Source organism: Hemicordylus capensis, chromosome 2 (assembly GCF_027244095.1).
Source record: "Hemicordylus capensis ecotype Gifberg chromosome 2, rHemCap1.1.pri, whole genome shotgun sequence".
Lineage (NCBI taxonomy): Eukaryota > Metazoa > Chordata > Lepidosauria > Squamata > Cordylidae > Hemicordylus > Hemicordylus capensis.
The window spans coordinates 46,596,275-46,623,504 of record NC_069658.1 but is presented as its reverse complement, the minus strand read 5'-3'; the positions used below and the strand labels follow the sequence as shown (position 1 = coordinate 46,623,504).

Sequence of the window (27,230 nt, the reverse complement as noted above, 5' to 3'; positions counted from 1 at the left end):
TCTGAATGCCCTCCCAGAAGAGCTTCACAAGGCTCCCTCTCTCAGGGTTTTTTTTAAAAAAGCATTAAAGATGTCTTTTTAGAGAGGCTTTTATCTGGTAGGTGTCTTAGTTTCTAGTTTTTTACTTATAACTTAAATTGAAACTTAAAATTTGTAACTTTTATATGTGCTTACAATAAAATGGGACTTTATTTTATTTTTTATTTTAAACATAAATAAATAAATAAATAAATAAATAAATAAATAAATAAATAAATAAATGTGGTTTTAGCTTGGACACTAAGTATACTATGCCCCAAGCAGTACTGTACTGGAGGGGTGGGGTATAAATATTTTGAATAAATAAAATAAAACATTTCATTTGTTTTTCTCATAAGTGGTTTTTCAAAATGCCATGGTACACCTGTTCATGTCTGACTGCACAACACTGTGCACACCAGTTGGGAACCAACGTTCTAAAATATAAGTGGAAATGAGACGTGCATCTTTGGTGACTAGATTGTCAAATGCTACTAAAGGACCATTGTTAAGACTTTTCTGTGAACCATTAGGGCAACTCATGAAAGCACCTTGCATGCTTGGAATAAATTGTATGACCATACCAGAGACCTCCACAATCCAAATAATGGACTAAAACTCTTTAAAGGTGCTTTCAATCTTTCAAGAGATAGAGAACAAGAATGGGCTTAACCTTCAGCCTATCTAGATGGACAAGTCTGCCTCTTATGGGTCAACTGCAAGAGGAAGGGAGAGACAACATCTTGTTTGTCAAAATACTGGCAAAGAGTTGCAAGGAGAAAGCGGCAGATGGGAACAGGGTCAAACACTCCTCCTGCTTGCTGCTTCTTCCCTACAAGATTATCTCTTTACAATGCTGGTTTGCAGAAGAGAAATGCAGCTGGGGTTAAACCAAAGGTGTCAATATACTGATGAGAGTTAAACATGAAAAGTATCACTGAGGGCAAAATAAAATAAATATCAGGGCTCTTGATTAGGATACTCAACATTATAAACATATGCTATGACTGTATTTCTGTGTGTAGAATTTTAACAATACATGTGTTTTGGGGGCAATATTTGCATAATATTGCTTTTTTTGCATTTACACTATAATGTAATTATGCTTTAGATTCTACAGGTATTTCTATGGGTTTTTTTTCTATTCTGTATACCAAAATAGAAGGTAATAAATTATGAAACATCTACAGGTTTATTGGTGGCTACCCTAAACTGCTTGATATGATTTCTTTTATTGAACCACTTACATACACAGAAACCCCCACATTTCTCTGCTTGTAGCACCCTCTACAGTACAGCTACTTTAATGCAACTGGGGAAAAAAGCCAATATGTTCTCTGTGAAGAGACAACGTCCCACATGACTTAATTACAACCTTTTGAGAAATTCCTGTTAACAGTATCAACGGTATGCCAATATTAACCCATGCTAAGACAGCCAATAATAATAACCCAAGGAAACCACTTTAAAGTGCTACAAACAGGAACTATTAGATAAGCAATAATTCAATATAGTGTTTAATCTAAGGATATTACCAGAAAATACAAGCTATCAGCCACTAAAAGAAAACTAAATAGAACTTACCATCCCTGTTGGACAGCAAGCACACTAGGCCATTCAGGCATGTGTCAGTCACTTCTATGATGTTTGTTGCACATCTGCCTATTGCCTGAATTGTAGCTGCAGCAAACTGCTTATCTTGGCTTTTCACATATGTCTGAAGTAAACAGGAATGTCAATAATCAACACATTGGTCTCATCAGCTTAAAAATTTAACTGAGCCATACTATTTCTTTGGAAGTTATTTTGAATGAATAACTGGTTTTAAAATGTTAAAATCCTAGCTTTAGTCACCCAATGCCAGGAGAGAATCTATCTCCATGAATATTGGGTAGAGGATGATAACTGGGTGGAACGGCATAGTTATGTATAGGTTTCAGAGACATTTCAGTCAATTTAACCACAAACATCTAAGAATAACCTAATAAAAGGGAAAAGATTTTTTCAGGAAAACATAGCCTATGAATTAGAGAATTTTTAAAAAACTGCTACATGTAAAGAAGGGAAAAACTGGAGTATTCTGCAAACACCAGAGATACATATGCATGTATCTTGATTATACAAGTCACACTCTGATAAGAGCCGCGACATTGGCCTCATTCACTAAGTTATTCAAGTTTTCAAGTTACAGAGAAAATAATATGAGACACTAATACCGGCAAACCTCACCATACACAGCCCCAACATCTGTGATTTTGCGTATCCACAATCAGGCAGTTGATTTCGGTATAAGTGAGAGAAAGGGTTTAAATTTAATGTATCCACAGTTTGGGGGTGGAAATGACCTCTGAGGTCTTTTCCGGCCACCATTTTGTGGGGCAGAGGCATTTTGTGGCTCTTTTTGCGGGAGGAGATTTTAGTGCAATTTTTCACAGAAAAATGGTGGACTTGAGGCTTCTGGTGGGCATTGCTGGATTTGCAAAGCATGGCACACAAAAGCCTTCCCTTTTTCCTTTTGCCCTGCAGGACCATAACCCTCACCAGCTGCCATACACTTAATACCACGCTATCCACAGTTTTGTACCCATGGAAAATGGAACCCCTGTGGGTTTGTTAATTTTATTTTATTTAACACATGTATATACCGCCCCAAACACAAGTCTCTTGGATAAAAAGGTCCACCTATACACCCTAAAAATATCACACACCCTTTCTGGGATTCTATCTATAGGGAACAATATTTCATACTAGGGATGTGCAAAATGTTTTGAGCTCAAAACAACACCCTTCAAATAAAGGGCCTGTTTCAAGCTCATAGCAGAACAAAACTGTTTCAATCAAAAAGCTTCAACATTTCAAGCACCATTTTGGAGGCCTGTTTTTCCCTTGCTAATTGTTTTTCTGGCACTGGCTTCTGATTGGCTTGTGATCTCGTTGCTTCTTGGTTAGCTAGTTATCATACAAATCAAGTGTTGTCATGGACAACTGTGCACCCATTGGCTGAGGGGAGGGGGGACACAAATTGAGGGAATTTCAAAATGTATTCAAAGCGACTGGGAGGCAGAGAGATCCCTTTTGCCTCTCTTGAAGAAGATACATCTGGATCAGAGGAAGGTTGGTTTGATTTTGTTGTTTTCTTTTCTCAGCACTGAGTAAAATATGCTGTGCTATTGCTACTATAACTATCTGATTTTGCTGGATCTCAGACTCACAAAAGCAGAACTTGGGTGCCTGCCTTTCTTGAGTTGTGGTTTGTTTTGTTTGTGAGATAGTGCTGTGGTGAGAAATGGACAATGGCAGCTGCATGTCTGTGTGTGCCTCTCTGTGTCTGTCTGTCTGTCTGTCTGTGAGAGTATAATATTTCTTGGTGGTTGTTGTGATGAGCCCCATATCTGGCCTTGAGGATTAACTTGCGTTTCACTCACTGCTGGTCTGCTCTGTAATGCGCATTTCAAGATGTACTCAGTCACAGTGCGGCTGAAGTTGCTCTAGTTGAGCTTATGGCTATGCTTGCAGCTACGTAAGGGTGCTGCTATGGCAGCTGTTGTGGTGCTAGGAAGTAAGGAGTCATAATTGAGCGTGAGTAAACAACGTTTGCCAATGGTATTACTGCAACACAGGCACTATAGCTCACAGTGAATTCTGGGTCAGTGTGAATTCTGAGTTAGTTCTATTTTACTGTGTGCTTCTGCAATGTTTCTCAAGGCAGGGCTGCAAAAAGCATTGAAAGTTGCTATACAAAACGTGTACACTGAGTGCAGCTTATCCTGGCTATAGTGAACAACTGAGAACTTGAAACACCCCATTGTTCCCATGGGTAACTCCTAGGGACAACAAAATGGGTTGTGCGGTTGGGCATGATTGGTGCTACCTACCACGCAACCCACAAAAGAAATGGGCAAGTAGGCGATTTTTAACAAATGTTTAACCGTTCCCCAAAATGGGGGGTTTGGGGAAAGGTTACAAATGTGTTAAAAATGGCCTGCTTGCCCATTTCTTTTGTGGTAGGTAGCATCCATTATGCCCTACCACACAACCCACTTTGATGCCCCTCGGATCTACCAATGGGGAACGAAGGGGTGATTTGAGTTTTTGCATTGTTCCCTAAGGCTGAAACATTTGAAAATGTTTAGAATTGTTTCGTCGAAACAGCCTCTTTGACCGCTGTTTCTGCAAAACCTTTTGACCATTTTGTGTTTCATTTCAAGCTCCAAACAAAATGCAAAATCTGTTTCAAGCACATCCTTATTTCACACAGTTTTACCCATCTACAACTTGTAGCAGCAACAAACCTATTTAAAATGAGACACAAATTGTGTTTGTAGTTGATGGACCCAAGTTTCAAACATTTAAAGGAGTACTTCCTAGGCAGAGTCATCCAGAAAGTGTACACATAGACAAAGTTTCATGCAACAACAATACAAAACATATACAAACCTGAAATTCTTTGAGAAGAGTTGCTATGTTGGCCTCGTTCGCTAAATTAGTCATGATTTCGAGCTAGAGAACAGAACAAACAGTTTAGAAAAGAGCTGGTATAACAGAAAATATTTTACTGCTTTGCAAACACTGTACAAAATTGTCACTGAACTAATTTTCCTTAACAGCAACATAAAGCACCATGAACATTTAGTAAGCTAAGGAACTAATTTTCTCCAGGATCAAGTGAATCAGTATTTAAAGGAACTTATTATCCAAACTCTATTAAATGCTCTCCAAATGTCATTTATGATCCTCGGGCAATGCTCAGAGAAGCTTATACCTGTGCTATGTACAGGGGCCCTTTTGAGTTTTGCAGACGGACTAGAATGGGAAGCACTATGCTACATTATGATGCACTGGATCAAAAAAGTTGCTTCTGCATATGGAAGATATCCTGTGCTAATGGAAAGCCTAAAGCTAAAGTACATCTAATGCTAAAGTACTGTATGAGAAAAATGAAACCAAATATTTTCTACCTGTACAAGTTGAGGCATGAAAACTGCTACAGAACCCATCACAACACTCCAACTAGTAAACTCCAACTAGTACTTGCACAAGTGTTTATGGAGCAGAGCTAGCAGCTATTTCCCTTCCGCTCACAGTTCTTTATATACGAGCTTATACATTTACTCTTTAGACTAAGGACTCAATGAGGCTATTCAGACGCACATGCAAAACCGGGCTAAGGGAGCCCAGCCCAGTTTTGCACACGTGTGTGAATTCCCGAGATCACGTCCAATTCCAGCAGCACCGCGAGGGCAAACCCACTTGTGGAGCCTCCCCTCAAAACGGATTAGGAGAGCGAGCGCTCTCCTAACCTCGTTTTTCCAATCGTGTGTCAGCCAGGCTGGCGGTGGGGGGGTTCCCAATAATTATTGGAGCTCTGGTGGGTGAGGTGGTGCACCCTGACACCCCAACCCTCAAAGCTACTAGCAGGAGCCACCCGTCCAAGGAGGAACAGCTGTTCATCTTCAGGGAAGGTACGTCTAACGATTTCCCTGCAGCCCACTCTGGAGTTCTTCTCACTGCTCGTGAGAAGAGGCTGAATGATTTTTTATGAAGATATATTTCTTCAGACCAACCAGAAGAAAAACTAACAGCAAAGTATGAGGGCACAGTGCTATTTTTTCCAGATCAGAGTGACTAGTGACCCTCTGCTTTGCAGGCAAAGTCCAGTGAACATCACCCTCCGTATGCAGTAGTACACATGTATAATGAGGTACTTGTTTTCTTTTTCTAAACAGTACTTCCTCTGCCCCCACCAAGGACTGGAATGCACAATGAACAGCTATGCAGTGGGGGGCATCACACAATTGTCACTTCAGCTGTGGCAAAGAACTATGGTTTCCTGCTACAAGAATGAACCTGTGCAAGCTACCAGCTTACAAGCACCCCTCACCCTTCTCCTCCTCCTTCAGGTTCAAGAGGGAAAGCTTTTACTTTCAGTTTTAACTAAAACATGGTTCCAAATTCATAAGTAAAATGGAACTGTTATTTGGTTACAACCTGAAGAAAAAAAACCCCTCTCCAACTCACAGGAAATTCAGGTCAGCCCCCTCATTTGATATTTCACCAGATAGTTTCCATCTCAGTCTTATATCCACAGCCATAAAAGCTAGAAATTCATTTTTATAAAATAAATTAGAGCAGCATCTCAGGACACTTAATTCTGTACTAAGTTCTCAATCTCACACCTACCCACTGCAATGGTGAAAGCTGGCAACACACACAGCCTTGTCTAAAACTACAATACATTTCACAAAAACTAAACATCAGAAAGCTCTTCTCTTTTCCCCTGCTGCTGCTACTGTTGCACATCATTCTTCCCTTACTATTCAACAGTATATTTAAACACATTAAACATAACAGCTGTGCAGGTTATGTTTCTGTCCTGTAGACAGTTGGCCTCTTTGGCATCAGGAGAGGCTAATTAAATCCAGATTTTTTAGACAAATTACTTACTATGGTTTTCAGTAAGGTTTTGCATTCAAAATCAATAATTTTCCTAGGTTTTAATCAGATCTTTTCACAACACATAGTATAGAGCTCATTATGTTGCTAAGGACCAGATTTTCAGAAAAGACAAGCTGAAATCTTTTGACATTTTGTTTTAACCCTCATCTTAAAAAAAAAAGTGTGTTATTAAAAAAAAAAAACACCTGGGTGTGGGCAAAGAATATTCCCTATGTAAGTAATAGAAACAACTACCACCAAAGTGCATTGCCTCAAGTATGACACCAGCAGCAAAGGAAAAAACAACTTTTCATTACATATTTCCATTTGGCAGTACAGGAATAAAACAGCAGCACCAAAAATAATGAGGTAAACGTTATATTCTATCTATTAATCTTTTGTGTTTTGTTGTTTGGAAGTTTATCCCAGTGGGGGTCCAGTGTAAATAATGTGGGGGATGGTGTCATAAAGGAAAGGGAGGGAAAGAAGAAAAATTGAGTTCTTTCTGAATAAAGCTTAGTTAAAACAAACATAAAATATTGCTTTGTGTTTAGAGGGAAGCAGCTATAAAAGTCAACAACAGATGGGGTTTTTTTGTACATCACAAAATGAAACAAACAGGTTCATGTCCATTTCAGGTTTCCATTCAATGCAATTAGGATAAAAATGATCCCAATATCATCAGAGTATACAGTGAGAGTTATAAAAAATGACAAGGAAGTGAGGAGATGAAACACCACAGGGCATTTGACCTCCTTAAAGTTGAGGAACATAGAGTTGCAGAAGACTTTTTTTTTTTAATCACTTCTCCAGAACAACTGAACCCCACTATTAGGATGAAGGTTAATACTAGCCACTATGCTAAGGCCAGTGCTGAAGGAACATGTCTATTCAACCTATTAGGAACAGTGATGACATTATGTGCCAACAATCGGCATTACACACACCTTTAATGTTTTGATCATGGTTGGATCAGTTGATCTAACATAAAAACTCTTCAAGTACGGTTCAAACATACCCTGGGGAAGGAAAAGAAAGATGAAAAGGTACAATATTAGAATTTATATTGAGGTTAAAATTAATAATTTTTGAATTTATATAGTCAAGCAAGCCAAACCTTGCGCTGGATTGACATTGTTGCTATATTCTGTAAAACGATGTACTGTACCTCCCTAGAAGTCAACACCAGACAAAATTAATTTCAAGTATCTCTCCATAAAAATATTTAATAAAAACTGCATATCAAAATTAAATATTGTGCTTGTGTAAATTCCTAGAATGCTCTTAGAAATATTTTGAGTAAGTGCTTAGAGGTGAGAATTCAAGAACACCAAAGACACATTTCATGTTATGGCTATTAAAAGTGTAGGCAAGAGTTTGGTTGAACCCAACACCACTGGTGTGTTTTATTACTAATCACTGGTTATAGCAAAATGCAGGGAAGCATCCAAGATCTCATAATTTGCACAGTCCTGTGGCTCAGTTCCTAAACCCAGCTTTTCACACATTCCTGCACTGAGATTTGTGTAAAATTTGTATGATGAGAGAATGGGTTTATTTAATATATGTATTCAACATCCAGTACAATTTAGGGTAGCATACAGTAAGCTTTATAAGTTGTGCTCATTAAAAGACTATTAATATTTTTCAAATGTAAATATTTATATACATGTATGAACAATATCTAATTAGCTTTACTAATAAAATAAAAACCAGTTTTATCACATTTAGGTGTACAGACATTTGGGACACAAGTTTACATTTCATGATTGTAGGCCCACCCCATTAGGAAAAATCAGTTGAGAGAGGTTTACAGGTGTACATGAAATTTACCTGTTACTGCGAAGTAGGCGTACTAATGCTTTAGCTACTATACCAGCTTCAGATTTTGGTGCTACATGCCAATAGAGTTGTGCAACTGCCATCACCACCTGAAAAGAGAGCAAGGTGGGGTGGGGGGGACAGTTATCCACTTTCACCACATAGTGGTGAATACAATACATTCACTACAGAAAACATTAATTTAACCCCTTGAAGCAAAAGAACGCACTGAAGAAGCTCAGAAGTTATTTTCGTTTCTGAAGAGGAATTATAAGCAGCTTTCCTTTCCAAGGACAAAACAGCTAGAGATAAAGGCTAGGTTCAAGTTCTAACCACCAATCTTCAAGGTTTAGTGTTAGTAAACCAAAATAAGTGGTACTAAGGGCACAAATCACCATGAAAAAATACCAGGCTCTTAATTTCTGTGAAATCTATTTTAGACTCTAAATTTAGCAGTAAACGATTCTGCTTCACCACAGCAATTGGGAACCATCTGCACAGCCAGTGACATCATCTTGCCCTTTACAGAACTGGATGTCTGTTGCAGATGTACAGCCCTATCCAGGGCTACCAGACACACATGAAGCACAACTATTTGCATAGATACAGATGAACATATTAATGTGTATCAAGACATTCGTGGTCAGTTTATCGTGGCCCAGATAAGAATCATGGTGTGGTTCCACATTTCCGGATGTATATATATAGCTCAATCTTGCTTGATTCGGGCAATTACATATGCCCAGTATCTAAGTAGTCTCGTAGCATTTAACTCCAAGAGTAAAAAAAACCAACCACCATTCAGTAAGTAGACAATTAGGAAAACGTACGTAGGATACAGTAGGAAAGATGACAAATGATAATTTAAAAATCCATTCATATTCAAAGAGTGGAGAAAAGGCTCCTCAGGTAGAAAACTGATTTTTAATTACCATGGGTTTATAATATTATTCTATTCTCTTTGGGAGGTTTCACAATGAAGCAGCAAGGAGATCTGTCCCTCCCTAATTTAGAGAGGGATTAATTAAAAACCTTAAAGTTTGCATTCAAATTCTGTGTATGACTAAAGCATCTCTGCTACTATTGACTGTGGAGAACATTACAATCAGAGTATATCTGTCTCAAGGAAGTCTACCATTCAAGGAAAATGAATGAAAAATAATTACATTTAGACAAACTCTAGACTGGGGATACTTATTTTGGGTATCTATAAAATGTAAAGGCTAAAAAGTGGAGATACAGGTGGACCCCGTTTTCTGCAGGGGTTCCATTCCCACAGATTTCCATGGTTAACGAAACCACGGATAACAGGGCATTAGGACAATAGGAATTGGGGAATTAGGTTCCTCTGGCTGAAAAAAAGGGCAAAAATAATCAAAATAAAATGCCCTACTGTGCTTTGTCGGTCTGCAGCTGTCTTGCAATTCTCCACAAAGGGAGAACAAATATGTTAAATAAATATGTTAAATATTTTTTTTAAAAAATCTGCCATTCTGTGATTTTTCACATTAAAAATGTTTGTTTTTTAAAACGAGACACAAAGTATCTTTTTCCAAAATGGTGGCCGAAAATGACCTCTGAGGTCATTTCTGGCCACCGTGACACCACGGATATATGGAAATTAACCCCACCACACACATATGCCACGGTCGGGTATCAATTACCCGACTGTAGGGAAGGTAATACAGTGTACTGTATCTCCACTTTTTAGCCTTTACATTTTATAGATACCCAAAATGAGTATCCCCAGGGTACTATGGTCAATTATCCGACGGTAGGAATGTGCACAAGCCCATTCAGAGACCCTTTTAAGGGCCTCCAAACCAGTTCAAACAACAGGCTGTTCGGCCGGTTCAAAGGGTGTGTCTGTGGGGATTTTAAGGGTGGGGGAGGGAGCACTTACCCCTCCCTCCGCTCCCCCCCGCTGAAGCTACGTTATCATGTGCGAGTTTGCCATGTGCACACATGTGCCCAGCACACACACGCACACCAGGTACTTCCTGCTACTTCCAGGCAAAGAGGGGATGGGGTGGCAGGGAGCTATGCTGCCAGCCCAAAGGACCCTTTGATAATGGAGCAGCTGCAGGGGGAAAGCGAAGGGAAGGGTAAGTGCACCTTCCCTGCCCTTAAAGTCCAACACCCCCAGCCCGCCTCTGAACTTCCCCCGCCCGATTCTGTGCACATCCCTAATATGCAGAACTGCAGATGTTGCATCCATGAATAGCGTTTGTCTGTACTACAGAATGTATATTATGTTCAAAATGCTAAACTTCTCCAGAAGAATAACCTCTTTTTTAAAAAGGTGTTTTATGAAGGGAATTAATCATACAGCAGCATTCCGACTTTGTAGTAAAGGCTTTATATTTCGTATCAGTAATCTGTGATCCGGGTCCATGGAATAAGGTTTGTTCACTTTCTGGTTTCTCTCTTGGTGGTCATCCTCAGATTCATAGAAGTTCTTTTCACTGTATTCCTCTGGACTACCTTCCTATAAAGGGGAAAAAACACAAACACACTTGTTATTTTCAGACTATGCCAAAATGTCTAGATTTCCTCTAACATATTTTGATTTGAAAATTACAGCTCCAAATTTCTTAAAGGATTATTGACAATTCAAAGTCAAAAGGCTGTCCATTTCTTGTAGACTGAAGACAACATTACTGGCTGGCCTGGCCTCTGTAGTTCAGCTGACCAAGCAGTAACCCAATAACTAAGGTATCTTGCAAGCTTGAATTTTAAGAAAACCATAACTCAAATTAGCATAACCAGTAGGAATAATAGAATTAAACCTTACAGATTAGTGTGGCATCCGAGTATAAAACCTATTCCCAAGACCATAGCTTCCTTATACTGAGTTGGATCATTGGTTCACCCATGTCAGTATTGTCTATACTGGCAGCAGATTTCTAAGGTTCCAGACATCTTTCCCACCCTACCTGAAGATAACAGGGATTGAACTTGTTGCACAATCTACCAATAAACTATAATCCACCCACTCACATTTTCATATATTGTATCTTTGACCACCTCTAGCCTCAGAGGCAAGATGCCTCTAAATACCAGTTGCAGGGGAGTGGGCAGGCTTTCACCTCTTGCCTGTGGGTTTTTCAGAGGCATCTGGTGGGTCACTGTGTGAAACAGGATGCTGGACTAGATAGACCTTGGACCTGATCCAGCAGGACTATTCTTATGATAGAACAAGAGTTCATAAAACACAATCCAATTCATTTGGCAGAAACTTTTTTGATCTTATGAACGTTATACATCAAGTTCAAACTTCTTCCCTCTCAGACTTTGCAGAGGTAGAATATACAAAATAAGATGTTAAAAATATCTCAGTCAGGTCATGCCTAAGAAAGGAAAACTCTTGGCCCCAAATTTCTCTGTTCAAAGTCTGTTCCTCTAGTTCAGAGGAAATTTTATAAAATTTACAGAAAAAAATGTAAAAGGTGGAAGATGTAAACACTCCACTTGTGCAGCCTGACAAACATGCAGATAAAGACTGCATACTGTTTCTTTTGCATCCTAACATAAATAGGCTTGCTATTTGTAGCTTGGTACTAACTACCATGAGTAAAAATGACACTGTGGGCATAACAGTATCCATAGTTAATTCTACAACTGGAACGGGGAGGACATCTGCACAAAAGCAGAGGAGACCACAGTATTGCGACTCTACTGTGCTAATGCATATTTTGCATTAACATAGAATTCTCCACCAAGTTAACGTAAATTCTGTGTGCATACACACACACACACACACAATTAGGCATGGTATTAGGTATGGTATAATAGCCCTAAAACTATGTAGCTTACAACATGCCCAGCTATCACCATCCTTTTCCTCCCTTTCTTTTTTTTTGCTTAACTTCCAGCCTGATTAAGAGTTCTCAAGTACTCAAAAGCTCACCTAGGATTCTATGGCATTTTGGTTTGTCCCAATTACCAGAATGTTGGCTTTTAGATTTTTTTTTTCTAATGGGACAACACGATCGACAGTTAAAAAGAAGTGTCCTATAGTTGTCTGCTTGTGCTAAGCTCCTATGTAATGCAACTCATGCATTATATGGATTAGCTGGTCTGGGCTATTTCTGAAGAAATGTCATATCCTAAGCAACCAAGATAGTGAGATGCTGAAGCTAGGGATGTGCAAACATGTTAGATGTTGAACCGATTTGGTTTGACTGTTCGGGGTCAAACTGAACCACCCCCTGTTCAGTCCATCCCCAGACCAAAGCCCCCCTCAGGGGTTCGCAAGTTGTTGTTGTTTTATTTAAAAAGGGGGAGTTGTCTGAGGCAGCGGGGGGTTGTCCGCGGAGGTTCTCTCGCCCGTGCCAGCCTCCCTTATTCTGGTTTTCGGCCCTCTCCACTCATCGCGGCAGCCATTTTGGAGGCCTCTTTTGTTACCTGCACAATATTTGGAGACCTCTTTTGTTACCTGCGCATTTTGGAGGCCTCTTTTATTACCTGCGCAATAGGCCTCTGCGTGACCTGGGCCGATTTCAGGAATACGGGAGGCCAGTGGCGGAAGGGGGAACCTCCGTGGACCCAACCCCCTGCCACCTTGGACAACTCCCCCGGAGGGAGAAAGTGTAAAAAAAAAAAAAACTTGCAACCCTCCTCCCCCAGACCGGATTGGCACTGTCCAGGTCCAGTTCAGACTCACACCGAACCGGACCAGCTAGTTCCGTGCACACCCCCAGCTGAAGCAAACTCTGAAATAAGAGAACTTTTCTTCAGGCTTGACTGCTTAGTGCCTTCCCCCTCCCAAACATCTAGATAAATATATCATCATACCTATATAACATCCCACCCCTGGGCTGAATAAACCTAGAAAGAGTTCTGTGAAACTTGAAGCTCAGTCTCCAACTTCTTATTTTTAAAGAACAAAAACAAAACACCCTACTTGGTCCAATAAAGACATGTCACTTACTCCTTTTTGTGAATTTAACAATTTGTGTGGGTTTATCAATAAAAGTAGGTAACTGCCACTAAAAAACAAATGGCAATTTCTCCCCTAAAGTAAGATTATCCCATGGAGCAAGTGCTAAGGAGGGCATATTTGAGGGGACTTTCAGTTTTATGAAGTACATACCCCTCCTCAGGTCAGAAACATTACGTGTATGACTGGGGAAAGCTTACAGAATTACAGTCATCTGGGGAGGGCTGCACAACTTCGGCTCTCCTGCAGATTTTGGACTACAGCTCACATCATCCCCGACTATTTGCCACAGTTGGCTGGATATGATGCGAGTTGCAGTACTACAACAAGTTGGGCAGCCCTGATCTAGAGCAGGGTTTCTCAACGTGTAGGTCCCCAGATGTTATTGGACTTCAACTCCCATAATCCCCAGCCCCTGTGGCCTTTGGTTGGGAATTATGGGAGCTGAAGTCCAATTACATCTGGGGACGCACATGTTGAGAATCCCTGATCTAGAGCACATAACCAAAATGGTATTACTATGGATGTAAAAACAGAGGGTGGGGAATAATAAGAGTAAATTGGAAAGTTGCCAGGCAAAGTGTGAATATTTCCCACAACCAATCTGCCCATACTTATGCTGATTTTGTGTGAGCAAACTTGGAGCATACAGTTTAAAAACCTAACACCCAATGAACTGTTAAATCTCAAGTGCAAAGCTGTTACACAAATTTGTTTAAAAGAAATGTTACAATTCAATGTAAAAAGTTACACATATATTCCGTGTGACTAGTAGTTATGACCTAGCACAAAATCCTAATGTGGGTAAGCATCTTCATTCTCTTGTATGAATGAAGATAATAGGATTTGTAGCAGAATTAACATACTAAAAACTGCTGTTCTCCCTTTACTAGTGGGTCCTTTTACCTGTTGAGGCACACAAAATAATTCATATTACTAATCTTTCAAGAGCAACACATTTAACTTGCAAGCAAAAATCTGATACTCTGAAAAGAAGGTAAATTCAGAAAATAAAAATGCAAATATGCATTTTAGCATTCTTGAATGTATTAATCTGAAAGGTTTAATTTCCATTTTCCTGCATCAGCTTTATTTATAAAATGTCGTGCCCTATAAATATGCTGTTATTTTCTATAGTCAAGCACCCCCTTAACAAATCTTCTCATTAATATGTAAATTTAAAGTCAATCGGTCTTCTCCCTGACAGCACCATGAATTCCTAGTGCACTGTATAATCGGTTTTGACTTGGCAACCACTATTTATCAAAGATGTCAGTTAGAAAAATTATGGAAAATGCACTGCAATTGATATGACTGCAATATACTTTGTCAACACTTAATTGTTCCTCAAATCATACATTTACATATAAACAGTCTCAATACTTATCTATAATGATGCAAATACACTAAATTAAAAATCTGTTCTACTACACAAGAAGTCTTGTTATGTGTTTATTTAAGAATCTATTGAAAAACAGCATGGAGACCTGCTGATAAGGTTTTTCTTCTGCTATTATATCAATTAAATCAGTAAAAAAACAATTGGTATTTGAGCTTTCTGGTACAAAGCACTGCCTTCCTATATCTTAATTATGGTTAAGAGACTGGAAGCAGACTATGGGTTCCACATGCCTCCCCCTACCCACCCCTAGCATTAACCGTGGTGTAGTGATACTTCTATCTTGTCCCAAACTCGGGTAACTGCTAACACCACAGTTAATGCTGACAAGGAAGGGGGAAATGTGCATATTTCAGTTTTGCTTTCAGTCTCCTAACCAGATTAAGAGACTGGCAATGCAACAACTGCACCAAGTCTCTATTACATAGCAATGATGCGTAGTCAGTATTTTTTGTCCTAAAAAAATCCTATTAGAATCCTATATCCTATTAAAGTTTTTTTTAAACATTCTATTAGCATAAGCCATAAATATGCCCATATGCGAAAAAATCCTAAAGAAAAAAAGGACTTAAACGAAACATGAAGCAAGTTATCTACAATGTGTCCAAAACCACCAGAATCCAAAAAATGCTATTAATTAGTCATAACTTACTCATAACCCTGTCCACAGCTAACTATGTCCCCTAAAAATATGAGATGAAATCCCTCATTAGTTCTCAGTGGTGAATGGTGCTGGTTGCAGCAATGAACAGTCTGAAAATCCACATTACTGTGTTATTTGCATTGATGTTATCAAGTAAAACTGACATGTGTCAACAGGCAAAAGCCAGAATATAGCCCGATAACAGCAAAACTGACTAAATCATTGTGAGCTAATATCTGTGCAAAGTTCAATAATGTTCACCCTCAAAACATGTTGAAAAAATTATACCAACAAGAGAAGGACAAAAAGATATCTACAGGTGAAACTCGGAAAATTAGAATATCGTGCAAAAGTCCATTAATTTCAGTAATGCAAATTAAAAGGTGAAACTGATATATGAGACAGACGCATTACATGCAAAGCGAGATAAGTCAAGCCTTAATTTGTTATAATTGTGATGATCATGGCGTACAGCTCATGAAAACCCCAAATCCACAATCTCAGAAAATTAGAATATTACATGGAACCAAGAAGACAAGGATTGAAGAATAGAACAATATCGGACCTCTGAAAAGTATAAGCATGCATATGTATTCAGTATACATATGGGCCCCTTTTGCAGCAATTACTGCCTCAGTGCGGCGTGGCATGGATGCTATCAGCCTGAGGCACTGATGAGGTATTATGAAAGACCAGGATGCTTCATTAGAGGCCTTCAGCAATTCTGCATTGTTTGGTCTCATGTCTCTCATCCTTCTCTTGGCAATGCCCCATAGATTCTCTATGGGGTCAGGTCAGGCGAGTTTGCTGGCCAATCAAGCACAGTATACTGTATACTTTTCAGAGGTCCGATATTGTTCTATTCTTCAATCCTTGTCTTCTTGGTTCCATGTAATATTCTAATTTTCTGAGATTGTGGATTTGGGGTTTTCATGAGCTATACGCCATGATCATCACAATTATAACAAATTAAGGCTTGACTTATCTCGCTTTGCATGTAATGCATCTGTCTCATATATCAGTTTCACCTTTTAATTTGCATTACTGAAATTAATGGACTTTTGCACAATATTCTAATTTTCTGAGTTTCACCTGTAGATGTGTGCACAAGTTAAACAGTAAGTGTGAAGATATCACCCCCCATGCAAGTGGAAGAGGCATTGCTTTCATGCCAAGAATATCAATACAGATCTTCTCCATCCAGTCTATGAAGACATCCATACGTATACATGTAACTATTTCACAATATAAATATCTATATGCAATGAGAGGAGTGACAAATGATGAGGATGCATAGATCTCATTGCCTTTAAAGTAGTTTACTATTCATGCTGTCACACAGTCTCTGCAAAATAGGGAAAACTACACTTTCCATAACTGGTCAACTTGTACTACAGAATATGCCTAAAACAAAGTTTTACTTACAACATTCACTGGTTTATGCAATAAGCTAAAATAATCTACAGACAACATTTTATGAACTAGATGAACTTTGCAATAAGATGAACGCAATTGCTGGTGACAGTGCAAGAGCCTGAACCAAGGTTTAAAGAACTGCATGTGGAAAACAGAGCTATGGCAAATGTTTAGGGATGTGCAGAATGTGTCAATGGCAAAATGTTTCTAATTGGAATGGGCCATTTCAAACTCAAAAAAGAACTCCCTTTAAATAATTAAATAATAAATAAAGGGCCTGTTTTGAGCTCAGAAAAGAACTGTCTCAATCAAAATGTTTTGACTTTTCGAGCGCCATTTTAGAGGACTATTTCCTTTCCCGATTGGTTTTCTGGCACTGGCTGCTGATTGGCTTGCGATCTCCTTGCTTCTTGGTTGGCTGGTTATCATGCAAATCAAGTGTTGTCATAGGCAACTGTGCACCTATTGGCTGGGAGCGGGGGAGAGGGAATTACAAAATATATTCAAAGTGACAAGGAGGCAGAGAGAGCCCTTATGCCTCTCTTGAAGAGGATAAATCAGGAGAGGAGAAAGGAAGATTTGATTTTGTGGTTTTCTTTTCTCCGCACTGAGTATAATATGCTGTACTATTGCTGCTATAACTATCTGATTTTGCTGGATCTCAGATTGACAAAGGGAGAACTTGAGTGCCTGCCTTCCTAGAACTGTGGTTTGTTTTGTTTGTGAAATAGGTGTTGTTGCAAGAAATGGACGGTAGAAGCCTTCTCTCTGTGAGTAATATTTCTTGGTGATTGCTGTGATAAGCTCCATGTCTGGCCTTGAGTCTAACATGTGCTTCACTCACTGCTCTGGTCGGCTCTGCAATCTGCATTGGAAGGTGTACTCAGTCAAAGTGTGGCCGAAGTTGCGCTGGTTGAGCTTATGGCTATGCTTGCTGCTAAGTAAGGGTGCTGCTGTGGCAGCTGTTGCAATGCTAGGAAGTAAGGAGTCATAATTATGTGTGAGCGTGCAAATTGTGTGTTACTGTAGCGCAGAAACTGCAGCTGGCAGTGTATTCTGGGTCAGTGTTTCTTTTTCGGCCAATTTTGGACTGCATTTGAAATGTGTGTTCTGTGTTGGGACAGATTCCCTTTTACTGTGTGCTTCTGTAGTGTTTTTCAAGGCAGAGTTGCAAAATGCATTACACGATAAATGCAAATTATTCTGGGCATAGAGAACAATGCGGAAACTCAAAACACCCCACAGTGCCACATGGGTAGCTCCTAGGGACCACACAGTGGGTTGGGTAGTAGAGCATGATAAGTTGTCATGGCTCAGACCTCTGACTCAGAAGAATCAGAGCAGGAGGATTTGCCTGCTAGTGAGGGCCTAGAGGCACAGCAACAGGATTTGGCTGGGAGACCAGACTCTGGAGCTGAGGATTCGCAACAGCTGCCAGACATGATTTCTGATGGGGAGGAGCCTGGGATTTCACCTGTCTTGAGAAGACATCTCAAGAGGAAAGCTCAGTGGGAGTCATGCAGGCACAGGAGATCACAAGAGAGGAAGCCGAAGTGCTGACTCAGGGAAGCCTGATTGGCTGTTGGTTCTCTTGAGCCATATATATTTAGCAGTCTCTCAATTGCTCAGATGCTGTTTGCAACTTTCACTGGCCGCAGACAGTGTGCTCTTTGAATTCCAAACTTTCCCAAGTTCTAGTTTGCCTTGTTTATGCTTTCCTGCTTTGTTCCGTTAATTCCTTGTTCTGTGTCCTTCACTCGTTTCATTCCTTGCTTTGTGTTTTCTTTTCACTTATTGTTATTGTTAGAGGAGGGGTACCTAGTTCACTTCAGGGGAACTTAATTCATTTACTATTTTCTTTGTGAGCCTTTTATTTTCCTTCTTGCAGTTTTGCTGCTGCTTTCTGTTATCTCACAGAGGGAGTGCTGAAGGAGGTTGTAAATCCTGTTGGGTTAGCCGAGCTAACAGATTTACGACATAAATCTGTAGGTGGCCCACAGCCACCAGACTAGTAGCCACTGATAGACCTGTCTTCCATTTTAAAAGCCATCCAAGTTAGTGGCCATCACCACATCTCATGGCAAATAATTCCACAGATTAATTATGTGCTGTGTGAAAAAGTACTTCCTCTTGTTCCTAAATTTCCCAGCATTCAGTTTCATGGGATGACCCCTGGTTCTAGTGTTGTGAGAGAAGAAGAAAATATTCTCTTTGTCCACTCTTTCCGTTCCATGCACGATTTTATATACCTCGATCATGTCTCCCCTTAGCCACCTCTTTTCCAAACTAAAGAACTGCAGATGCTGTAGCCCTGCCTCATAAGGAAGGAGTTCCCTGATCATCTTGGTTGCCCTGTTCTGCACCTTTTCCAGTTCTACAATATCCTTCTTAAGATACGGTGACTGAAACTGTACACAGTACTCCAGATGTGGCCGCACCATAGATGTTTATAAGGACATAATAATATTAGCATTTTTATTTTCAGTCCCCTTCCTAATGATCCCTATCATGAAATTTGCCTCTCTTTTTTTAACCGCTGCCACACACTGAAGAGACACTTTCAATAAGCTGTCCACCACAACCTCAAGATCTCTCTCCTGGTCAGTCACTGACAGTTCAGATCCCATCAACATATATGGGAAGTTGGGGGTTTTTTGCCCCAATATTCATCACTTTACACTTGCTTGCATTGACCTGTATTTGCCATTTTGTCGCCCACTCCCCCAATTTGGAGAGATCTTTTTGCAGCTCCTCACAATATTTTGTGGATTTCACTACCCTAAATAGTTTGGTGTCATCTGCAAATTTGGCCACTTCTCTGCTTACCCCAACTTCTAGATCATCTATTAACAAGTTAAAGAGCACTGGTTCCAGTACAAATCACTGAGGGACCCCACTTCCTACTTCCCTCATTGTGAAAACTGTCAATTTATTCCTACCCTCTGTTTCCTATCCTTCAACCAGTTACCGATCCACACATGAACTTGACTGCTAAGTTTACTCAAGAACCTTTGGTGGGAAACTTTGTCAAAAGCTTTTTGGAAGTGCAAGTATACATCAACTGGATCACCTTTATCCTCATGCCTGTTGACACTCTCAAAGAACTCCAAAAGGTTAGTGAGGCAAGACTTGCCCTTGCAGAAGCCATGTTGGTTCGCCTTAAGGAAGGCCTGTTTTTCTGTATGTTTAACAATTTTGTCTGTTAAGTACGCATTCCATCAATTTACCCAGCACAGAAGTTAAGCTAACTGGCCTGTAATCTCCCAGTTCCCCCCGGATCCCTTCTTGAAAATCAGATTTACATTGGCTACTTTCCAGTCCTTTGGTACAGAGTCTGATTGTAGGGACAAGTTACATATTTTTGCAAGGACATCAGCAATTTCACAATGAGTTCCTTCAGAACTCTTGGGTGGGTGCAATCTGGCCCTGGTGATTTGTTAATTTTTAGTTTCTCAAGGCAGTTTAGCACATCTTCCCTTGTCTCCTCAAACTGACCCAGTTCTTCATCCTCCAAGCCTAAGATGCTTAGTTCCAGAGAAGGTATATGGTCAGTATCCTCCGCCATGAAGACAGGGCTGCACAGCTCAAATGCCCTAGTGGGCAGAAACCATCTACAACTTGGCGTGCAGGGGCAAATCAGTTTTTAGCACATTACATTAAAATTAAAAATATTATTAGTTTCTTGCGGATCTATTCCGCCTGTCAATGGACCCATAGTTTCAACCACGGATAGTGGCCAGAAAATAGGTCTTGTCCGTGCGCAATCAGCGGGGCCCCTGGGGCGCATGTCAGCCCCAAACAAATACCAAGTCCTCTTCTCTCTCTAAACTGTCACTGCTCTCAGGCTGCAATCTTAGGCATGGGAGTAAGCCTTGCTGGGCACGCCATGAAACATATTTATGAGAAAACACACATTTGATGGTGCTATAAGGCAGTTTCCAGCTCCTGTGTTAGATACCTGGGGGCCAGTGAAATAGTCCCCCCCAGGCCTTATGTTGTGCACGTCTGAGACAGATGCAAAGAACTCATTCAGCTTTTCTGCAATAATCCCTTTCACACCCTCATCATCTAAGGGGCTAACCGCCTCCCTAGTAAGTTTTCTGCTTCTGATATATTTAAAGAAGTTTTTGTTATTCCCCTTGACACTTCTAGCTATATGCTACTCGAACTCTCTTTTTGCATCCCTTATTATCTCCTTGCATTTCTTTTGCCAGATTTTTTTGTTCATTCCTGTTCTCGTCATTTGGGCAGGACTTCTATTTTCTGAAGGAAGTCTTCCCTTTTATCGTTTCACTGAATCTACTTGTTGGCCATTCTGACGTCCTCCTGAACCTGGTGGTACCTTTCCTCCTTCTTGGTCACCCACTTGCCTATATCTTTTGTGAGTTGGGTGGTAGGTAGCACTTCATGCCCTACCACCCAACCCACTTTGGTGCCCTAGGAGCTAACCATGAGGAACAATGGAGTGTTTTGAGTGCCCTCTGATATTTTGATGCCCTCTGATAGGACTTTACAACATTACCAGTAAATTATATAAAAGGAGAATATTAAAAAATCATTATTGATAATTTTTACAACAGAACAACAGAATACCAGTGAATGTGTGCCACAATTATGTATTCTGCCACAACACACCTCCATATGGAATATTTATTTATTGCTGGTACATCAACAATAAAGAAAAGTTCCATGAATAATAGTTCAACTAAAGGGGTCAAACATAAGTTACGTTATTTGTATTTACCAAACATAATTATGTTGATTTGCAAGAGTAGTTTAGAGGACCTTTTCTGTTTTCTAAGTAGCCAAGAACAGTTGCCATCTTAAATAGAAATGAATATGTTGATTTGTATTATGTTACCACATTTGCATGGAAATGTGGTTATCACTTGCGTGGTTATCACTTGTCATGAATGGGTTTTGGCTAAAACTGGGAAGTAACACAAATCAAGGCAAATGTGCATACAGTTAAGTTATGTAATAAAGTAGCCAGTAAGGATGTGCAAAAGATTTCGAGTTCAGAATGAGTGTTTCAAATGTTTCAAGCTCGGTAAAGAATGCTTGTTTCGAGTTTAGAACAAAATAGCAGCAAAGCAACTGGCCTGGGGGCCTGCCAGTGTAGGGGGGTGGGGAGAGCACACGAGACTGTTAGGCTTATCAGTCTCTCTATTTTTCCCTTTTTGAATTTGAAATGCCAACAACTGCTTTCTCTCCCCCCCCGTCCCCCCCCTTCTTCTTTTTTAAGAATTGTACCAGCAGCTCTAGTGGCTTTAACTGGGTGCTCCTTTGGATTTTCTTCTTCTGTGGATTTCTTCTTCTTGCTTGTAGCCAGCCCCCAATGGCTTTAATAACTGGGTGTTGTGCTGACAGTTTTTCTTTTCTTTTGCTGCCCCAAGCTGCACCTTTGTTGCTGCGCTGGATTCCACTTCCTGTTTTATTTTTGCAGGCTGGTTGTTCTGGTGCCCAGCCTGCCAGATGCTTTGTTTACCTGGTGTTTTCAGTGATTGTTTTTTTAAAAAGCTTTTTCTTTTTTGGCAGGGTAGGTGCCCACCTGCTGGTGCTCAACTGCCCTGCCCCCAGCTGTTCCAGTGTCTGCCCAGCCCAAGCTCCTCAGAGAGCAGCATCTGGCCAGACTCCAACAGAAGACACCAGAAGTTAAGACACACCACCGCTTGCAGTTGCTCAAGGGCACCCCAGACCTATTGCTGCCAGCAGGAGCAGTAACACACATACCCCGGGTGATGCAGCATCCCTGACATCGAAAGATACTTCGTATCCTTCTCCTTGCTGACCTCGGCCCTGCAGTGGATGCAGAAATCATAGGTTGGGTCACCATGGTGGAGCTCAAAGTGGTCCCCAATTTTGGTCAGGTTAGAGTTATTTAAATAGGGCCTAGTTTAACCCCTGGTGAGCAAGGACACACCTTTTAAAGTGGTAATTCTCTTATATTTAGCAAGGGGAGAGAAACTGGCCCTATCCAATCCCAACACAGCACACACACCCCAGTGGCTGATGCCGATATCTCTTATGTTTCTTTTTAGATTGTGAGCCCTTTGGGGACAGGGGACCATCTTATCTTATTCACGTAGTATTTTTTCTGTCTTAACTGCTTTGAGAACTTTGGTTGAAGAGTGATATATAAATATTCATAGTCATCGTCGGGATTTAAGTACTAGGCACTAGGATGACAGGAGGAGTGGGTTAGGAGAAGCCACAACAATCCCCTTTCTCTTCCCTTTGATTTACCCCAATGTTGCTCACTCCCCTACAAAAAATGCCCCCCCCAAAGCCTGCTTCTTTATGAGGTTGTTGTTGTTTTTAATTCTAGCTTCTGTGTATACCCTACAGTGCTATGACTAGCACTGTATATGGCACACACAGCATAAATAGACCACCTCTGATACCATACCCCTTTTTAAAATACCCACCTCAAAGGCACTTCTCCCCACCCCCTCAGAGTTAGGACTTGGGTTTAAAAAATTCCCCAGATGTGCAGGAGGGTGTGAGGCAGAGTCAGGAGCAGACTGGCAGGCATGGAGGAGTGATGCTGGTCATGGTGGGCGATGGCAAGGGGGGACTAATGCCCAAGTCACTCCTATTGCTGTGGCTGTTTAGGCTCACCTTTCTGGAGGAGGGTGGTCCTGCAGGGCAGCCGCCATTGGCGGGGGGGGGTTGCCCTCCCCTGTCAGGGAAGGTCTCCTGTGACAGAGGAAGAGGTGGTGCTTGTATCAGCTGCTACTGGCCCATCAGATCAACCCAGGACTGGGCACTCATTTCCAAAGTTGTCTTGGCACTTGAGCTGTTCTTTGTTGCCACTAGCAGCTTGTGTGCCAAGACAGCAACACTGAACCAGGATTTGTCAGCCACTCTTCTCGAGACGATGGGTGAGCTCCGGTCAATGCTGACCACTGAGGAAGAAATCGCCTTCGTAAGTTGGTTAAAGACTAGAGTGGTGAATTGGCTCACAACACCCTCAGATGCATCAGCAACACATGTTTTGTCCTGCCTATGTGACCCAAGGATGAAAGGCAAAGTTGTGATCCCTGACCAGCTGCCCAGGTGGAGTGACCTCCTGGCTGAAGAGGTGAGGTGAGCCAAGGAGAGCAGACTGGGGTGTAACCAGGAGGACGGTGCTAGAGTGCCTCCATCCCTGGAGTGCACAGTCCACCCCTAGCAACAGCATCACCACCACTTCCCGGTCCAGCTGTGTGGTGTCCCTGGCAAGGCCAAGGGAGCCAGTAATTCCTCCTCAGTATTCCACTTGGTGGTTCACAGAGAGCTAACTTGACACCTTGCCAGGGGTAGCCCTGCACCTGTGCTGAGCAGTATGTTCTGCAGTAGCTGGTGGCAGGCCAGGAGATGGAAGTTTGGGCAATGCACAGCCTGTCTGGATTTGGCAATGGTTGCTGGATGGCACCCTTTGGTGTCTACTTTGGTGTTGCTAGGAGCTACCCATGGGGAGCAATGGGGAGTTTTGAATTACACATTGTTTCCTAGGGCCAAAACACTTGAAAGGTTTTGAGTGTGTGTCGTCCGAACAGCCGGCTCTGCTACTCTTTTGATGAAACATTATGAGCTCAAAATGAACCACAAAATCAGTTTTGTGCACATGCCTAGTAGCCAGTAAAGCTGGCCACAGGCAGGCAATATGATATTAGGGTACTCAGGAGGGAGCCATGAAGTCAAGACATGTTCCTTGAAAACAGGGGCTATGTTTATTGAAGAGCAGTAATTTACAAGTCAAGCAATAGCTGGCCATCTCTTGAGGGAGCGGCTTGCAGAGGTTTCACTCTCAAGAGGTTAATCTCTAAAAACAGCACTAAATTGCCCAGATAAACATTCAGGAGTTCTGAACAGATGGAATAAGGGGATAGCAGGTAAAAAAGAGTCACAATCATCTACTGTACTGTACCTAGCAAGTGAATCTGTAGAGCTAGAGAGCGTGGGTCATAAAGATGCTTTCTTCCTTCTTAGGAAGAAGGTAAAGGCCTTTAGTTGTGGGGAAGGAAACCAGATCAGTGAGATTTCTGGCTCAGGGAGAAAGAAACATGGCCAGCAAATTTTGCTAACTGGGGTACGTTAAGATATCTCGCAAGGAAAATGGGGAGGTGGGCCAATCATCCCATGCAACAGAAAATAGTCTATGGTGCATGTGTACAGGCAAAATACTTCTTGAAATGCAGTAAACCGGTTAAAAAAAAGAGAGAGACTGGGGGAAAGTAAATGCACCACAACTGCAGGAAGGAACATATGTGCTCATACCACGAATGCAGGGAACTAGGGGATCTTATAGCCAAATGTTGGCCTGGGGAGATGACCAAGGGTGCACCCATCACGCCAATGGCCATTAATTGCCTTAAACAAAATATTTTGTTGGTCTTTTGAACTGTCAGGTTAGCAGCTCTTTTCAGATGTTTTATAAAGATACAGTTGCTGTGGCGGTATAAGCTATGCACACTAAACTTGAAAGAGTGAGTTTAGAAAATTCAACACACATTACAAAGTGTATTCCTATTATGTCTGATAAAGCTCCTGCTCCTGGTAGTGTACTTAATGCTATCAGGTATAAACACAAGAAATCAATTTGGTACAAGAATTTTCTTGTAAGTGTGTAACAGAAGGTGGCAACTGCCATTGAGAGGCATAGAATACATTGCTGATTGTTAAATTCATTGATGTAGATTTACTACATCAATGTAGGTTGTGTGGCTTAAGTCACAATAAAATAATGGTCATTATCTCTATTACATTTAGCCAGCATAATAGAAGTATATTAAATAAAAGTATATTTTTACATCAAAGTTCTCTCTTCACACCTAGGAGTGAATTTTGGTTAAGTCTTCATTTTTCACTGAATCAATGATTCTGCACCGTTTTTCTTAAAGGTGTAACCCTCCAGATGTATTCTATATTTATATTATTTTTTTAAAATTGTGCTAAAGCTTGAAGCACTCATTCTTAATGCACAGTTGGCACCAAGCCATTTATTCCAATGGGCTTTTCACTGCAGCACTTACATGGCTGAAGTTCAAACCCTAAATAATACATAACACCACTGTGAACTGTTCTTTCAAGTATAAAAACAGTGTCTTTCTGTAGCTATCTATATTTTTGAGTACCTTATGGCTATTTTTTCCTTTATGACTTCAATAGGATATGTCTTATTTCATGCAATTTCCAGGGAAACAATTTTTACTGCACACAAAAATCAGATTTGAACATGACAAAAAAAAAGAGAGAGTCTACTTAAGGCCACTAATATACATGACCTTTACACCAAGAAAATTTCCAGTGAGGGAAAAGCCCACGGTGTAAGCATGCATGGCAGGTGGATGGAGCTTCTGAGAGAATCAACATGGGGGCAGGGCTTGCGGACACACTCTCAAGACACTGGATACAAGTCACATCTGGGGGGGGGTTAATGTAAATATGTTATTGGAAGGTCCTTTAATTACAACAGTATAAACTGTTGTAATTATTCAGTAAGAGAAATGGTATACATATTTTAAAGTAAAATAAAAAATATTCAATCTTCTAAAACAATCCAAAACATCTGTTCAGATTTAATATTTGGGAATTTATTCGAACTGTTAAAGGGAAACAGGAATAAAGCAGGCACTTGCTCTACTTCCCAAATGGACACATCCAACCCATAGAATATTAGGACACACAGATGCAACAGCAATCTTCCACATTCAGCTTGAGTGGAAGGATGGGGAGGAGATGCAAAGCAAGTGAAAGCTCAGGAAAGGAACTGATTTCATCCATTAAACACTCTCAACAGAGGCTTGCTCCAACTGAAGACACAGCAGGACAGTTGGCTAGAGCAAACAACTACATCCAAGCTCTCTCTGGACATATAGTTGAATAAGTGCCAACTTTAGACTTATTGCTACAACAAGGACATGGCATTTACTTTATTCATGCTCCCTGACACTGAAAGATATGCATTCTAGTTCTTTCCTGAAATTGGAGGGTTTGTGGCATTATGGTATTTATTTAAAAGATTTATAGCACACCTTTCAGCATAGCAATTCCCAAGACAGAAAAATTAAAGTCATAAAATACAATTCAAATACACTAATAAAAACAAGGGGGAAGATAAGCTAAAAACTATACAGCAGTCATAACACCTGGACGCAGAAGCATATTAATTACAGAATGGCTGTCTAAAAAGACTTGACAGCTCATATAAAGAGGGGCCAAGCACTTGGGGGTCACTATGTAATATGTTTACTATATACTACCTACTAACCTGATGGATGACACAGAACCATCAAAAAATGTGAAGCAGCAATATTTATGCTGATGTCAAAAAATAACTAATAACCGCTTTACAGGCCACACTAATTGGTATATCTACAGTTTATTAGACAAGCGACATATTCTGATAGGCTGCCTTGAGTCTCCTTGACAGCAGCTGTAGGGATGTACATGAAACCGATTTTGTGTTCCCTTTTGGGCTCGAAACAAAACGCAAAACGGCCAAAGAGTTCCACTGAAAAAGTTGTTGAGCTAGATATTTTGATGGAATTGGTAACGTTTTGAATGTTTCG

General features: G+C 40.6%; 1 protein-coding gene across 1 annotated transcript in view; it reads right to left on the bottom strand.

The window, feature by feature from the left end:
* AP3B1 (adaptor related protein complex 3 subunit beta 1) overlaps positions 1–27,230 on the bottom strand; it is a 211,232-nt gene that overhangs the window by 136,947 nt on the left and 47,055 nt on the right. Inside the window, 6 exon segments of the mRNA XM_053295883.1 lie at positions 1,603–1,735; positions 4,456–4,518; positions 7,401–7,472; positions 7,571–7,625; positions 8,287–8,384; positions 10,604–10,762. Coding sequence (XP_053151858.1) covers positions 1,603–1,735; positions 4,456–4,518; positions 7,401–7,472; positions 7,571–7,625; positions 8,287–8,384; positions 10,604–10,762 — 580 coding nt within the window.